The sequence below is a fragment of the Aptenodytes forsteri genome, unplaced genomic scaffold, assembly GCF_000699145.1.
Source record: "Aptenodytes forsteri isolate BGI_AS27 unplaced genomic scaffold, ASM69914v1 Scaffold336, whole genome shotgun sequence".
NCBI classification, from domain to species: Eukaryota; Metazoa; Chordata; class Aves; order Sphenisciformes; family Spheniscidae; genus Aptenodytes; species Aptenodytes forsteri.
Window position 1 is genome coordinate 5955072 of NW_008794911.1, and position 18316 is coordinate 5973387.

Sequence of the window (18316 nt, forward strand, 5' to 3'; positions counted from 1 at the left end):
GAGATGAAAATACCTCTCAAAATGGGGGATCCAATCCTTGTTTCTAAACTTTGCAACCATCAAGACTGAAATTATCACCTGATATCTCCAAAACAGATAAAGGTCACTTGGGTAGATAAACATGACTCTTGATGACCGATTACTTGATCCTCCATGATAACAAGAATTGCTTTCTGGAATATTGTCTTTTTTTTCTGGAATTCTGGGTTATTGTAATTACAATCACCTAAAAACCTGGACACAAGTGCCCAGAAAACATGTGGCAGAATACAACTAAACTATGAAGAAATTAGTAAAATTAAGCAAATAAAATAGAGAACTGCATAATTTGTAAAAGCCCATGGCTCCTTCTAAGAACATGAGGATTCTTACCACTGTCATTCCCATTGTGGTCAGAGTACGGTGGTCCCATGCCAGATCGACCATTTCTTCTTATCCATCCAGACTGTAAATTCGATTCATGAAGAGCTTTGCATAGATCAGTTTCAAAATCACACTTTTCACAGGAGGAACCTGAATTGAAACACACAAACAAAAAATTAAAACCTCAAAAACACAAGCGAAGGGATATGTTCTCACCATTACTTGCTATTTAATTAGCACACAGAAACATTCCAAACGGCCTCCTAAAATAAGTAAGAAACACCAGAATTTTTAAATCATGAACAAAGAGAAACAGGGCAGTGGAAGAGAGACAAGAGAGAAAATGAACATTGAAAAAACCCACAACAATCCACCAAGCCCTTCCCCCACCAAACCAAACCCAAACCAGTCCATTTATATTATATCACTATAACATATGCTTTTTTCTTCACAAATATGTGTGTAGCCACCTACTTGTAGGAAACTGTCCAAGCTAGCATAGCTTATATGCAGAGGCTGTTCTTAAAATATACTGCAGCTATCAGCTGAAGAATTTCAGTATATCCTCTGTTTATCCAGGGTTCTTGCATAGAAAAACAAAGACTTAACACCAGGAAATAACCAGGTAGCAAAAATATTTTTTTATTCCACTACTGTTTATTTCACCATTTTGCAACCTGCATTTTTCGGGAACTTGGAGTATAAACCCATTCCCAGAAACCCCCCAGGGCCTAATAACAGAAAGGTGAGGCTTTCATCATCTGACATACTCCAATGTTTACCAGTGCTCATCATCTTTACTAAGCTGCTGCATTAAAGCAGACACTACATTGTTCAGAGAAGAACTGAAACAAGTCCTCAGAATGACGTAGTCTCCCTATTTGCCTTTCTTCTGACCTTATTTCTTCCAGTGCACATAGCGACGTGTTGCGGAAGGGACTGCTTCTCCCCTTCCACATTCCCCTGTAGGGCAGCATAGGTTAGAAAAGGGAGACAGAACATGTCTTTCTGGCACAGGACCCAGTTTGGTGTACCAGTTCATTCAGGGAATTTGAGGTGGGTATGTGACCAGATAAATAATTGATTACTGGGAGGGAGGGACAGATGTTTGTTTCTGCTCTGGTGTCAGACAGCCTTTTTTGCATCGCATCCAAGCTGAATGAAAGAGCTTGAATGTGCCTGACAGGCTGGACAGCCCCATTCCTTGAACCACTTATTGTAGTGGTGGAAGGATTTAAAAAAAAAAAAAGAAAAAGAAAAAAGTCTAATCAGATGCATCTGTAAGGAGCAAGGTTATTGCAACTTCACCCCAAGCAGAACGGCCGGTATGTGGGACTGTCTCCAGATTTCATGAGCTGTGTGGAACCTTTCCGTTCACCCACATTTTGTTTTACACAGCAGAGGAGGACAGGTTAAGACTCTGCCTTCTAATCAGGATTCTGGTTAGACATGAGAGCTACAATGCCTTCACGCTCGCTCTCAAATTGGTGCTCACTCCAGGCCCCTGCTAATGTTTTTGGTCTATTCTATATTATCACAGTTCACTAATCATTTTAAATAAAGTTGCAGCTGCAGCTTTTATAGTCACACTATGATGTCCAATTTCATGGCTTTCATATTCACATCAACTTACTGCTACAATTAATTATAAGGTGAGAGAGGGGAAAATAGATACAATTCACTTAAGCATTCCAGACTCAAGTTAACGTGTAGATTGGCTGATTCATCAACCAACTTTTTATTGCTGCTTTTATTCCTTAGCTCTTTAAGTGGCTGAAAAGCATGTCAGTGGTTCATCAAAAGCACAAACACTGCTGAGGCATATCTGCTTTACATTACATGAAATGCACCAAATCACATTCAATATTTCCTCAGGAATTTTCTCATAGCTGAAAAAACAATTTTAAATCAATATGTACAAAATAAGAAGAACAGTACCTTTTTAAATTTCAGAAAAATAAATCCTTGATCATTCATGATTATTTTCCAAGGCAATATTTATTTTCACAGAAAATATAACTTGAAAGCAAACCAGTGTAAATTTGCTGGAAGATAGCTTTACAAAGATAAAGTCACTGCTTAGAGAGGAAAAGGCCAGAAGGAAGAAATGTGTGGGATGTTCTAAATAGTTTTTGCAGAATTTTCTGTGAACAAAACAAATATTTAAAATAACCTCTAAGGAAAACTTCCAAGTCTCACAGACACAGACTACAGTTTAAGGTTCTATTTCAAGTGTGTATATGTATAAAATCTCAGTTTGGGATATTCTGGGAGGAAAATATTCACCCCTGGTGAATATTTTGCAAGAGTAGTTCAGAGATAAAAAATGACTGTAGCGTTTATTCTGCTCCTTTTCTATTGCTGTGGCAAAGCACAAACCAACCACATATGCAGTCCAAAATAATGATAAAAAATATATCATCTGAAATTCCAACTTCAATGATATATTTTCAGTGCAGAAACATCCTTAAACCTGATTAGAGGCCAGAGAAAACAGCAGAGACCTGTCACAAACATGAGATCGGAGAGCTGAAACCTAAGCAGAAAAATAATTTCACAATAATCCCAAATCAGAAGAATGGGTGGCAGCAGGATGAATCTTCAAGTTGACACCCTGATCTGTATCTTTATGTCTGACAGCTAACTTCTCTCCTGGAGCGATCCAGAGCATTATCCAAGCAGCCCCAGCATCCATAGCCTGTCACTCAGAGTCTAGTTCCATAACTCTTGCTCATCCATACTTAAAATACAATATTATTTGCTATTTAGGTCTTTCGCAGAGCCCATAGGCTCATTTTTCTAAACTAGTCTTTGGAACAACCTTTAATTTCTCTATTTTCATATAAGCATTTGTCTATAGCAGTATTCCCTCAACAAACAAGTGTAAAAAGCCTCCATAAAAATAAATGGAAGAATGCATCTCTTGCTGCATATTCTGCAATCATAATAGAAAGTGCTGCCTGGACGAAATGCTATTTCTAGGGAAACCAAGACCAAGCACAATGAGGATTTCAAGGCTATGCAGTGAAACGTAGCATAACCGTCTCTTGTGCAAGTGATAAAAAAAAAATGTGCTAACCTGGGACGTTAGTCACACATCAGGGGATTCAACAGGCATAGTTTCCAACCATTGGCATTTAATACATTATAGTACAGCACAATAAAGTTACAAAATGTACTGATATCCAATACAGTCTTAACAATGGTCTTATTTGCAGAGGAACAAAAATCAAGTACCCTAGAGTTGATTCTAGACTCCTGTTCCAAACAGGTATCTGCATCATATTTGGATAAAACAGGGAGTCATATTGAAAGAAGAAAAATGACGTTTATCTGGGCACACAACTGTATTTTGAGGAATCTGGATTTAAGTTACTGCTCTTTCTCACAGGTTTCAGCTGAATTCAATAATCGCTAACATGCTTTAATTAGCATTTTTCAGTGTGCACAGAAACACACAGGCTCATCTGAAAACAATTTACCTTAAATTTAAAGCTAAACCTTAAAAAACAACAAATATAGTAGCTTCCTTTATTGCACAGTGAGTGGAAGAACTTAGATAACCTTTTAGTTAAAATTAGAATTTTTTGATAAATCCAAGCTCTTCTTTGCACTCCAGAAGAGATCCTCAAAGAGCAGGACTATCCTATGCATCGTATGAAATCATTTGCAGCATCATTTTGTGTTACAGTATTCTGGAAATAGTAGAATTCTGATGCAAATTTACTCAGACGCCAGCAGTTAAAATTCACTCTCACTGCTCAGATCTTTCCTTTAAGGGAAACAGCAACAACTGTATTCATAGCCTCTGAATGTGACAAAGATTAAGCTAGGATTATCAGTTCATGAATTCAAGAAAATTTTCCCCCTTGTCTAGACTGAAAAAAAAATAAATGCTGTTGTTGCTTATACCTTGATCTAGGTAGTTTTGATGAAACCTGAATTTCAGCAAACAATTTGACCATGAATTAAGGAAAAACAGTAATATCTGTTAAATCTCCACTGAATTTATGTGGGTGAGGAAACACCTGCTTTGCTACATAATATCCATATGAAGATTTATGAAGGAGTTGCACTCTATGGAGGTTGAAAATTAAGCAGGAAAAATCAAACTGAAGCAGGAAGAAACCGTCTTAGAAAATCAAATGAAGAGGGTGGGAAAAAAAAAAGAAATTCCCAAACATTTTTGTAACGTAAAAAAAAAAAATCCCCCCTAGTTCTCCCTGCTGCCACATTCAGTTATCAAACTGTATCACACTTATGATGAAGTCCACTGAGACTTACCTTGTTTCCCATCACTGCTGTCTCCACACTGGTTAGTGAAAACACACAGTTCCCCGGATGGAGCAGAGGAGCCATCACCACATTGGCATTCACTTCCTGTAGATGACTGAGTATCTACCAGAACGAAGCAATATAATGCACAGAAGAATATGAATCTGTTCATGGGCTATGTTACTATCCAAGCTTTCACTTGGAAAAGAATTACTTTAACTGTCTAGTATTGGTCATGAAGTGTCTTTGAAAAAGCTGCTTTTACACACATCTCTCTGAAAGATGTTTTTAGAAACTCACTTTCCGAATCTGCAGCTTAAGGGAAATATGGCTTCTGCAAAGCAGTGACTTTCAACCCCGTGTGTCTTTGGATAATATTTAACTGAATTACAACACTGGTTTATGACTAAAAAATTTTGGTGCATGCTATATAAGTCAAGTGTATATCATTAACTTACTGATTGGATTTATTGCCTGATAGTTTGCAAATAGATTAAATAAGAAAATAACAGGACAACAGAGTAGAATTACTAAGTGACCAACATTCATAAAGACCTCTCCTTTCTCAGAGGGAGTTGGCAAATGCTTAAAAAACTTATGAAGAGTTTGTGCATCAAATGTAGAAAACAGTTGAGAAATTCAAAGCTGATTTTGCATCAAAGGGATTGTAAGTGACTGATCGAGGGAAAGAAGTAGAATTTTCAGAGCCTGTAGACATATGATGCTGACAGTTGAAAGAGGTATCTATTTATTATTTACTTGGGCTACAACTGTAGATAATAACTGAATTACTTTAGAGTAGCCGGTTGTTAATGGAATCATATCGGCAACCTCAATTTGCATAAATGCATGAAGGGACTGGCTATTAATGAATGCTTTCCAAATTACTAGATTCCTGTATTTTCTGGAAAAATCATATTTTGTGTGATACTACCAGTGTTTCTCAAGGTCAGGAAAAAATTAGAGATACCTAGGATCCTGTATCTGAATTCTTATGAACAGTGAACAATATGATCATACAATCAAGCACAGTCAGAATTTGTCAAAATAATAATAATTTGCCACCCATTGCAGAAATCCATCGTTAGGGGAAACTACCATCAATACCAACCCCAAATACATTACCCTGCCAACATACTCAATCTCTGTCCAGGGTTATTTAGTTATAAATATAATCCCCCCACCTCCCATAATTTGCATAATTACTAGTTCTGAAATAGCGCATTTAGAAGAAAAAGTGTATAGTCAGAGGTGACACAACAGTTCATTATTAAGCTGTCAAGAAGGATGTTTGCATTGTGTAAATAGATTTACAGTGCATTATACAGCAAGCCAATCAGGGCTCACCCAGCGGAGACGGTCATTACTCAAACATCCTTGTGCAAAAGGACTCCATCAGTACGAGAGACGGAAGTCAGCGTGCTGATTTACAATCCCTTTGAATTTCCCAACTGTGTTTCACTGAAACACACCAGTTCTGACAAAGCTTTTACATGGGTGAATCGAGGATCTTCAAATTGAGGAGGGGGAGCGGGGAGAGAAATCCAGCCAAGTCCAAAAAGCCAACCTTGTGAGAGAAGACTGAATCAACTTGTTTCATTCAGCCTAGCAACACAAGAAAACAGGGAAATGATATTAATGAAGTACCTTAACCACTTTAGATGTCCCAAACCCAGGGGAAGGAGAGATAGTAGGAAAAGGAGAAGATGATTGCAAAAGCTAAAGGAGAGTATTAGCCCAGGGCAAATGACTGTAAAAACTAGACAAAATTAGGCTGACAATCATGTAAGCCGGGCACTCCTTTAATAAGAATAGTGGGATGAAAAAAATCTAAGTACTTTTATGACAGAGTTGTATTACTTTACTAAAAGGATCATACAATTGCCCAAGTGGCAGCTTGTAATAAGTAACTGATGCCAACAGCTCTGAAGATTTCTTCACCTGTAAATTCCCAAGATCAAATAACTGCAATGCACATACCACTGTGCATACCTCCGATTTGCCTGTTAGCCCTGGTGAGCAGAATTAAGACAAGGTATATCTCTGTAACTGAAGTATGCTGATTAGGAACCACAAGTGCTACAGTACCTCCAAAGAGAAACAGACAACCTATGTCTGGAGGTATATCAATCATTGCAGATCCATATTTTCATAATGTAAGAAATCTCTTGTCAGGGTACAAAGACTACTACTCCAACATTGCCTGAAGGCTAGCAGTCCAAGGTCTGATGCAACTTCCTATTATCTCCAATACCAGAGGCAGATATATGTTTATTGTAATAAAGGTTTCAGTTCTGCCTAGAAAGCATTTTCCAGCTGATTTGGTTCAACTCCACCCTTTTCATCACTGTACTTCTGTGGACATAATTTTATGTGCTTCATTTTAACGCTTTGTCCTCAGGCCATAGAGGTGATTGAAAAACTTCCTGAAGAAGAGCAGAGCTACTAATAAATGAATTAAGAGTTCATTTATATATATATACATCAGAGTTCATCAAGAATGTGTATCATTGAATTTCTTGCTTCCCTTCTGTAAGTAAAGCTTAGATTAGAAGCTTATATTAAAAAAAAAAAAACAACAAAACTATTCCATATAATATGTCATATTACTACATTTGTAAAGGCTTAAATGTTTTATGCTATTCAGCTGCTTTGTTTTCTAATCTATTTTCTCCAACACACAATATTTCATCTTATTCCTTCTTTTCCCCTACATCTTCTAAAACTCCTCCTCACACTGTTGTACTTCACAGCGGCAGGATTTCCCAGTCTTTCAGCTTTCTCCCATTTTATTAAAACTTCTGCTGCAATATTCTAAGCTGTTCTCCTGCTCTGTCTGTAGCATAAAACCGGTATACAAGCTCTGTGAGTAAGAGGGTAATTTTTAGCAGAAACTGGTATCCATTTCCATTTTTCCTATGCTCTAAAACATTAATGATAAGCAAAATTGCATAACCCAAACAAGTCAGAATCGTCATAAGATCTGTTATGAGTGGAAATAGATGAAAAACTCATCAAATATTCAGAAAGCATTTAGGGTGTTATCCAAGGATTTTTAGCAAAGAAGAAAAAAAAAAATGGTATTTCAGTGAACATCTAACAAAAAGTGCAAAACCAAAGAAAAGGTGTCTTTTTTGCAAGTGTGTGGCTATGTACAAGTAGGGAGAGTTTCTTGACAAGTGCAACAAGTCAGCCCTCTTGTCAACTAACAAGAAGGACACCACAGTTTTTCATAGCTCTGAGAAACATAAAAAGGGACAAAAAGATGACTCAGAAGCAAAAGACTTGAAGTGTTTGTCCTTTTGACTTTCCCTGCAAGTAGTGAACTGCAAGCACCGTGAAAGTAAAAAGAAGAATCAAGATCTAGAAAAAGAAAGACCATAGAGAGAATGGAGATGTATAAACCCGTAAAAATATGCAGGATATCAGAAAAGCAGATGTATGGGCAGTAATCAAAGCTTTTTTTCAAAAGAAATAGACAAATTTTGCAGAGAAACTAAAGACTAAAAGGAGAACAAGTAGAACCAGGCACTATGTCTATTTTCAAAGTTATTTAGCAAACAAGCAGTTCTCAAAAAGGAAAAAAAAAAGTTAAAATAAAAAACTGCTTGAATTTAAATCAAAGCTGGATTTATCTGGCTTAGCCTAATTCATTTCATTTAAACCAAGACAAAATACATTTGCTGTAAGTGAAAAAGAGATCGTCCTCTCAGCCTTTCCACTTGTTTAAGTAAATCTGTTGAAATGGTTGTATGATATTTAATCTAGGATTTTTAAAAGATAAGTCTTATAAAGAAGTCCAGGCTCTGAAACAGGGCCAGAAAAGTTTTCCATTTTTAACCTTCTGTTGACATGAAAAACAGACTTATCTGCTTAAGCAGAAAATGGATTGCAGTTAGTAATTCTCCATTAAGTTTTTGTAAAGCCAGTTATTATCAACACATGAAACAGATGAAAGAACTCAAAAAATGGGATATTAGTTTCACCATCTGAAAACAGTGTTCAAATTTTGCTGCCACTACTACCTTTCCTTCAGGGAAAAGTCTTACAGAATAGAAAACAGTCACATCTTCAGAAAAATCAAAATTTCATTAAATTTAATATAAACTTTTAATGGCAAGATTATAACATTTTTATATGCGATCAGAGTAGGGAGCATTACAGCACTAGTACATATACCTTTAACATATATCTAATTTTCTCCTAATATACAGTTTTATTTAACATCATTAATATTAATACAAACAATCCTCCAAATTTGTTTATGCAAGAACAATTTTACCTGATCATTAAGAAAACCACCAAAATTGAATTTTTGAAATCATTCACAACTACTCAGCCAAGACTTCGTTTTGAGAGCCCCCTCCCAAAAATATACTATTCATATTATGATATGACCGCTCTAGTTTTTAATTGTCAAATTGGAACTGAATGATATCTGCAAAGTAGAATAAAGTCAAGCAATTGCAGTAACCCCAAATTGATCAATTTTTAACAAGAATTGACAGAATTCTTTACTTTGATGTGAAAGGCAATAATTGCATACCATCTGCTTCCAGTTAAGTGGCACTATTTCAATAGTTAACATGAAAGAGGACTATGATATTAATACATTTGATTAAAAAGGATTCTGGATAAGTGTTCTTACCACCCATCTCCAGTTGCTAAAAGAAATTAGTAAAATCAATTGAGAGGTTAAAACCAAACTTAATATAAACCAAACTTTATATTGATCAGTGTACAGCATGAACACTGCAGTTACAGCTAGTGAAGGAAAAAGCCCTAATATTAATGCAAGGTGTGATGAACTAGATAAAATTATGTCAGTCAAAGTCCTAGATCATTACAGATTGAAATAAGGTAACGCTTCAGGAAAATTTTTGGTAGCATAATTTCTATCTTTCTAATGACAGACCATATCACATTCAAGAAGAGATGACAGGGCATGAACACTGCAGTTACAGCTAGTGAAGGAAAAAGCCCTAATATTAATGCAAGGTGTGATGAACTAGATAAAATTATGTCAGTCAAAGTCCTAGATCATTACAGATTGAAATAAGGTAACGCTTCAGGAAAATTTTTGGTAGCATAATTTCTATCTTTCTAATGACAGACCATATCACATTCAAGAAGAGATGACAGGTGCTGATAGAAAAGAAATTAAAGAAAATAATCAATGGGAGACACAAAAGACTAATCTGATCCCTATGTGTACCATGTGCTAAAATTTGTCTCGGCATCTAGAGTTTGGAGGAAAAAATATTTCAATTCTGAACTGTCAAGAGCTCAGTAGAAGTGCCCTTCTCTCTCAACGTCAAAGAGGAGAAAAAGAAATTACCAAAAGTGCTTCTAATCCATAAAGCAATATCCTATTAGAAGACATAACTATAATTTGGCATAAAGTAATTCTGACCAGGCAAAAAATATTTCTACCTCCTACCTACTATGGGCTTCTTCAGAGAAATTGGAGCAAGAGCAGAATAATGATTTTCTCAGCATTTGCTTTACAGTCCAAAAACTTCCAATAGATTTCAGCACATACTGCTCCCACAGTCTTCTCCGAGTCAGTAGGAAAGTCTTTCTTCCATCACATCATTCTACCAAACATTTTGGTTCTGTTCTCTGCTATAAGCAGCTCCCTGGTCCTCTAAGCCCTCTTCAGCTGTAACTAATTGATCAAGTAGTACTGTCTCACAAGAGCAGACCTGTAGAGTGAAACCTATGGGGCTGAGGACCCGATGAATTATGTAACATGAACTATTATATCCATGGGGCTGAGGACCTGATGAATTATGTAACATGAACTATTATATCACATGACTAAATGCATTTCACAAGGTGTTTAACTCAAATCAGGTCCAGTCTGGTTCCATGAACCAAACACCCATCAGTGGCCAAGGTGTATTAGGTGTGCTCCTGGAGCTCATCCTCTGCTCTAGTCTCATGCAAAGGTATTCATTTCACATTCTCCATGGCTGCTCTGCTTTAGGTCACACAGTGTGCAGGAATAGTTGGGACATTTCTTTCAATAATGCACACCTCATTGGAACCAAAATGTTAATGCGCTAAGCATGCTTAATGGCTCTCAGAACAAGAGCTGACCTTCCCCTCACCCCCAAGAAATATAAATAGATCTAGCTTTCTCCAAAGTTTGGAGAGAAAATATATTATAAATATTAAACTGGAACCAAATTAAACAGTTTTGCTATCCATCTCAACTGTATACATTGGAGGATTCATCTATACTAACCTTGGTTGCTAGGGACTGAGCCAACGACCAAAGGCTTTGCAGGCAGCAGAGGAAGACAAACACCTTCCCAGGGCAAATCACCCAAAGATGTCTATCTCTGAGTGAAACAACTCCTTTAGAGATGCCTGGTGTTCCATGAACAATAAAACAAGCTAACTCTTTGGTATGACTTCTAGGTATGCAAGTGAGGGCAAACAAATCCTTCCCATGGTCTGTCTGCCTGTTTCTGTTAACACGTAACATTAGTTAGAAAAAACAGCAAGATCAGGGAGAAACCTGGAAGAAAGCAATCTCCCTGGGCTTATCTCCCATAACTGGAGCAGAATCAGCACAGCCCAGAGTTGTGACTGCAGCAATATTCGTCTTTAATCCTGAAACATGTCCGTGTGCCCAAGAGCTGGAAATCAGGCTGTTAAGACCTAGAGGGAGTCTCAACAGAGCATATACCATAGTAACCAGATTAAAAATAGATAAATGTTTCCACCAGGTTTTCCCATATTATTGATTTTGGTTTTAAGACATCTCTGGCGTGACACTGCTGCTGAGGGTTTCTCAGCAGTCATGCTTGCTCCACATATTTCTAGAAGTTATCCCCCCAAAAAGGTACAGGAAATACATCCTTACAGGTCTTTCTTGATCAAAACTCCCATTCATCTCAATTTCCTCATCCATAAACAGGTAGCTGGTCTGAAAATTTCTGAATTGCTCTCATATCGCCTGATAAATAAGACTACATAGAAACTAATAGTCCTGAGTAACTTTTCTACACCAATTGTAAGTCGATATTCAATATAAGGGGAATATCTTGATATCCAAATAAATAATATTTCACTAAAAATAACAGAGGGATACTTTCCAGCTCTGATTTTCAGAGAGATTAAATGAAAATATGACATTCTCAACAGAGAATAGCTCCTTCAAAACATACTGTCAGTGCAATTAATACAAAGTTGAACTTTATGCAATAAAGGTACATGCATGGTTTGGGAAGAGTCCTAGGAATTAAAGCACTTGGGAGATTAATGATAGAAGCTTAACACTTACACAATGAAATTGTGTAAAATTCAGAGTGCGTGCTTCATTTGGAAAAAAATTAATTAAAATAAACCACAGGGTCACTGTGTGCTGTCTCAATAAAGCAGCTTTATCTTAAATCTAAAATGCTTAGTTATGTTTCTTAAATTAACCCAGACACCTCCAGAAATTGTATTTAGAGTAATCACTTTTCAATTGGAGCTCTGTAATACTTAGAACAATTTTACACTTTAAGGAACTGTAGGAAATATTACATCACTGTTATTAATTTTATTATTTTGTATTCTACCACCACAACAAAAAAACCACACATTTAAAAAAAATATTGTTTAGATCCAGTGATTCATTTAATCCTAAAATCTAAGCTAAATGAATATGAATCTCAGTCTAGATGCCTTAGTCAGTTAATGTGAAATGTAATACATTCTCATAAATCATCAGAAGGTTAGAACCTTCCTTACTGGTTCTAACCTCTTGTTAATGTTGCTTTGTACTTCGAGTGACTTTGCTTACAGTGAAAGATCATCAATGGGGTAAGCAAAGAAATGAAGAAGCAAAACAAACAAACAAAAATCCTTCCTATGTTCTTCCTAAGTGGGCTGCTGCTAAGACACAGTAATTTTCCCACTACTGTAAAAACTCTCATAGAACGGCAGCTGTAGGTATAGCTCAGAGGGACCTTGAAGCTGCTCCAAATAATTTTTCTAGAGCAAACCCAGATAGGGAATGAATCAGAAATGCCCCCATGCCACTATTCCCATCTCCCAATCACACAAAGCACCCCCAGAGCTCCTGACTACTTCTAGGAAAGGGTGTGGAGTTAGCAGGCCTAAGCAGCTGAAGGAAACACATTATTCTCCCCAATCACAACAAAAAGAACTAAATCCCATTCACAGCCTAAAACTCCCAAATACTTTAGTCTAGCATGCAGCCTCCCGATCTTCCTAATTTCCTACCCTTCCTCTACAGTCCTTACCCAGCCTGCTACTTCTCCCCAGGTGATTCATTAGGTAGTGATCCACTACGCCTACATTAAAGCAAACAGCTTTCAGCTGCTCTCTTAGGAAAAACATCATGGTTTTATCTACAGGCTGCCTAGAAAATTGATAGATTTTCTTTTCTTGCAAAAGCTTGAAGTCTCAGAGTACTGGTGCCAGAGAAGCTGTCATGGCAAGGGTCTACCAGCATGGGGGTGGTCCTCCTGCAGCAAGCAAAACTAGTTCCAGAGTTGCTTTGAATGCAGTTGCAGGGTATCAAAAACTCAGATAAAAAGAAATGTTTTCTCATCTCATACATTCCTCTATGAGATGCACCACACATTGTCAGACTGCAGCTGACAAAGGTGTGATTGAGGTTTTACATCACCCAGTGTTTGTTTCCAAAGTTTACTATGGTTGCTGTTTTTCACAGTTATGTATTGCCCACCATCAGCAGCAATAGTTTTCAGTCCTTATCAGACTTCTTGGATGTTTCTGTTGAATTACAAAGTTTAAAATGAATGTAATGGTTATATATAATGACAGGTTATTTCAAGTATGGCAACAAACATTTATTGCTTTTCCTTACTGAGTTAAAATTCTAGACAGCTGCTATGAATTAGGTATTTACCACATCAGAAAGATGACTCATCTGAGTGAACAAGTTCCTACATGTATTTTTTTCAACTATATAAGCAGAAGCTCCATTAAACAACTCTAATGAAGATTTTAGCTGAATGGTATCAAAACATTCGGTAAAAAATTGAACCTTGAGACGTTCTAAGTTAGGCCAAAAATTTCCCCAAACTGATAAAAGTTTAGAGGCCCACCACACTAATGAGAGGCAGAATTGTTCCACCCACTCCAGTGGCTGTATTTCAGTATCAAATAACTTAAATCTGAAATATATGAATCTGTTACACTCAAAATCTTGCAAGAGTAATAGGGAAACATAAATATGAAGCTAGGAATTTTAAACAGTCCAATTTCTGTTTTAATAGTCCAAATTTTGTGAGAAAATCCTCATTAATCTGATTGATGTACATAACCTTCCAAGTATCTAACCCTTTTCTTCCTGTCGTGCTCATCTCTACAATGGTCCTCTGGGTCCTGACATCAGCAGTTTCAATCTCCCTCAAGAAGAATGGGGGAGTATTGAGACAAGTCATCAGCAACCTGAAGTCTTCACCAGAAGGGCAATTATGCCCTTTTAGGGACATAATTCAGAGAGTCTTCATCTTTGGTCTAGAGTACATTTGGGTCTAATTTAGTGTGTTTTCTTGCAAGAGCTTTCTTCCTTCTCCTTAGTTCCCCGGTGAAGTTTGAAAGTCACCCAATGCCTCCCTCATCCTCAGCTGAAATAAAGGGCTGTCGTTTCTTTAGGGACTACATACGTTCTCAGACCTTTGCTGTAGATAGTTATCACAGAGCTTATGCTAAAATGGGTCAGGCTACAGTGAACTGGTCACTAGACAACTGTTAAAACAAGCTCAAACAGGACAAGACAAGCCCTGATGAGTCCTGAGACCCTGCACTGTCAAATTGACACAAAGGCTATGGCCTGTGACTAATAATAGCAAAAACCTTATATACTGGGCTATCCAAAAGGGTGAAGACCAACACAATATTTTGACATTTTTATCCTTGACCTTCCTTTTATCCTTCCATATAAATCATCCAGACCTATTCTGTGAGCCCTTTCAACAAAAAGTGAGTGGCACTTTCCACCAGCGGCACATAATTCCAAATCTACAATGTCAAAATCTTCAAGATGCAGTACCTAACACTGAAACTCAGCACGTTCCTATTCCCAGTAAAAACCTACTGATTAATGAGCCTTCTGCTTGTCTTTGTAAGGCCAAAAGCCTCACTGACTGCAATCAAGGAAATCTGAGGACTCCAGATAATACCAAAGCAATTTCAGCATAACCTTCATACGAGACAAAGTCAGAAATCAGATAGTAATCAGCATCAAAAGGTGGTTTCTTGACAGTAGTCGGAGCTCTACCCTAAACAGTTAATCTTCAAAGATTGGTAAATGGATATTAATTGATTTAATGCCTATTAAAATTCTATTTAGGAAAGCAAATTCCCAAGACACAATAAATAAATGATTGGGCATCCATCACTGCAAGAAAATTACATTTTTAGCATGAATTATGTAGAAAAGAGGTAACTCATCAAAGAACACTTGCATAACTTAATATCAGGTAAAGTTACAGTTGTGGAGGAGGTAGAAGCCCAGTGTAATGTTTCACAAGCAGATAGAAATTACTTTATAACAAGCAGTTAATTATTTTCTATATACATGGTAAATACAGACCACACATTAGAGTCCTTCAATATTCTACTAAGATTAGAAGAAAAAACTATTAGTGGCAATTCAATTTTAAAAAAATCTAATGACAAGATCATAGAAAAAAACAAAATTTGAGATGAAATTACTAGTAAATTCAGACTGGTCTGTAAATATGTACCTACACAAGCTTTCTTTAAAATTAAGTTTTAATAATGGGAGTTTTCAGTTAACAAAAAGAGTTAGAAAAAATATCATCACCTTTCCAAAGAAACAGAATATACCCAAGTACCATGGTGAACATTTACCTTACTGATTGCCATTTCACATGTGGGAACAATAAGTTAGCAATGTCCCTGAAGCCGATTCTCAAGAGATTTAAAATGTCAGAGCTCCTTTAGATTTTTGTCAATTTACTTCAGACTTTATCGCTCTTGAGTTCCTTTGTTCTTCTACTGAGGCTGTTGCCAGCAAGGTGCCAGTTTTGGCTGTAGTAATTTCTGAGACATAAACCATGGACAGCTTTGACATAGTTGACCCATTTTATGGGAGACAAGCAAACAGCAACTGACAGATACTAATGAATTTCAGCCCCTGGTGGCACAAATGAATTGTTCACAGCAATGGGTGAAGATACGTATTGAGAAAATAGGTAGCATAAAATTTTGCAGCACAAACCCACCAGTGCAGATCTGCAGCATGGCTAGGTGAAAAGTATGTAATAATATCAACCAATGACTCAGGTAGAATTAGGGACTTCATTTCTACTTGAAACCCAAAGAAGTTTTGAATAAATAACTGCAAATCAAAGAGGTCAACTCAAAACCTAATGCAGAATGATCGGCAGGAAATGAGAATGAATGTCTGGGTAAAGCCAGGTCCTGCAGCTGGCTGAATGCAGGTGCAGGTAGTATCGACGGAGATTAGACACCTCTTTTAGGTTGTCCCTTGCACGCAACCCTCTAGCAAATGGATCACTGACAGGATAACTACACTGTCAGTGTTATAACCCTTCCCAGGAGGAAAGCCAGGCCATGCTGAGGGAATAATACCTACCAAAGTCTAGAAAGACATTTTGGAGGCAGACAACAAACCGCAGTTACCCAGCTGTCTTCTAACACTGTATCGGAAGGTCCTGTGCTCTGACACCTCCTTCCCTACAACACACTGTGTGAAATGCATGCTCTCAACTTTTTTATACTGGAAAAGAGCAGTTCTGACAAGCAGTAAAGAAACTCCTTTTTTTTTTCTCAGATTTCTTTTTGCCATTATGACATCATAGTGGCAAAGGTTTTCGAATGAAAACTCAGAAAGATCATGGCAATGATTAGTGTTTGCTCAGAGGTGTCCAGGCTGGTGGATGTAGGTGCAGGCGCACCTGGACAAACAAGCACAGAGAGATTTCACAGCAGCTTGGCATCACGCTTGTGCCTGCAGGGTGGACAATGCCTTCCTAACTGAGAAAACTGCTGGCAGGATACGTGGAGCCCCAGGGCTCTGGCTGCAGCTGCCATACAGCTGATTACACAGGCACCCTCCAAGCGAGCGAGACCAGTACCGGGACAAGAGGCCACCAGAGTCGCTTGTGCTCTGGGACCTGTTGGCTCCATATCAGCCTGGGAAATCTCAGCCTTTTTCTGACCACCTCAGGCCTTGAGCACTGAGAAAAGCTCGGGCAGAAGGGGAAGCCAATCTGCCAAACCGCTCGCTAATCCTTCTTGCCCTGCCAGCATGGTGAAAGTGATGAAGGGCAGTGCTGTGCTCCCTGGTGGACACAAGCTTCTCACCAGCCGGCCCAGAGCTGGGGCTCAGCCACTGCCACACCTGAGCTTTGAACCAGTTTCCCTTAATAATCTCTGTAACCTCCACAGAGAAATCCACAGGTCAACAGAGGTTTCATTTGGTCATGCATTCACCTTTCCAGAAGACATAAGCTTTTTTACATTAGAATACATCTCCCTCCTAAATAATTTTAATGGAAGTTATGGACTTACAAAAAGTGCTTGTGAACATTAGTGAAGCCTTTGAAATTCCAAAGATAGTAATTGTATAATAAATGTTATTTCACTGCTCAGATGCCTATGCAACTGACATGGTGAGACTGCATTTGAATTCCATATACAAAAAAAAAGAAATCAAAACACTCTGTTACTAAAAGCTCACAGAGATTTGTTACTTATGAGAAAATGTGGGTTTGTACGTGTTTGCTCACTTCTGGCTATTTCACATCAAAATAAGTAGCAGCTAGTTTTCTTGCTCTTCACCAATTTGGACTTTGGTTAACAGACACTACACCAAAGTGTCTGATTTTGTACATTTTTATCTTTACCTACACTCTTTCCACAACAGCTGCAGGGGATCATCTGAACGAGAATCCAGGGGTAAAGGGAGTCAGCAGTGCAGAACATGGAGAAGAGCCATGGACATTTAAAAGGAGAAATCCCCTGAAAAGTTATAGGAACAAAGCATCGCCATGGAGCACGAGCCTAAGTGAGACAGACATTAGATTTTCAATGAATAGCTGAAACAGACTTTATTTTGAAACTTTAAGTCCTGGCAAGGTAAAAGACAGTGAGCAAAAAACTATTCATCCTAAAGGAAGCTAAAAACTGTGGTGGTTTGCATCAAATACAGTATGATACCTCCTATTCCAGCATATGAACTCTGAGGAGGTTTTGAAGATGGGAATTTAAGTGGAAACTTTCCTCTTGCTCTCTGATGATAAATTATGTTCTGACCGTGTAATCAACAGCTGTAGAAATAAACTTTCTCTGGAATTTTTAAGAATAAAATGAAGTCAAAACCTGCTGGCAACATCAAACTAGGCCCCAGTTTAGAGCTTAATTTTGTATTTAGTTTTATTTGATGGAACTGGTTTCCCAGGTGTTGTGGTTTAACCTCAGCTGGCCACTGAGCACCACGCAGCCACTCGTTTGCTCTCCCACCCTCAGTGGGATGGGGGAGAGAATCAGAAGAGTAAAAGTGAGAAAACTCATGGGTTGGGGTAAGAACAGTTTAATAATTGAAATAAAATAAAATAGTAATAATAACAATAACAATAACAAAAGAATATACAAAGCAAGTGATGCACAATGCAATTGCTCACCACCCGCCGATCGA

The 18316-nt window shown here is 37.7% G+C and overlaps 1 protein-coding gene across 1 annotated transcript in view; it reads right to left on the bottom strand.

The window, feature by feature from the left end:
* The window catches only part of MALRD1 (MAM and LDL receptor class A domain containing 1), a 306398-nt gene extending 301588 nt beyond the window's left edge, over positions 1-4810 (bottom strand). Inside the window, exons 1-2 of the mRNA XM_019470989.1 lie at positions 4648-4810; positions 373-513 (exon numbers count right to left, since the gene is read on the bottom strand). Coding sequence (XP_019326534.1) covers positions 373-513; positions 4648-4810 — 304 coding nt within the window. The remainder of the gene's footprint in view (positions 1-372; positions 514-4647) is intronic.
* Between the last annotated feature and the right edge of the window lie 13506 nt (positions 4811-18316).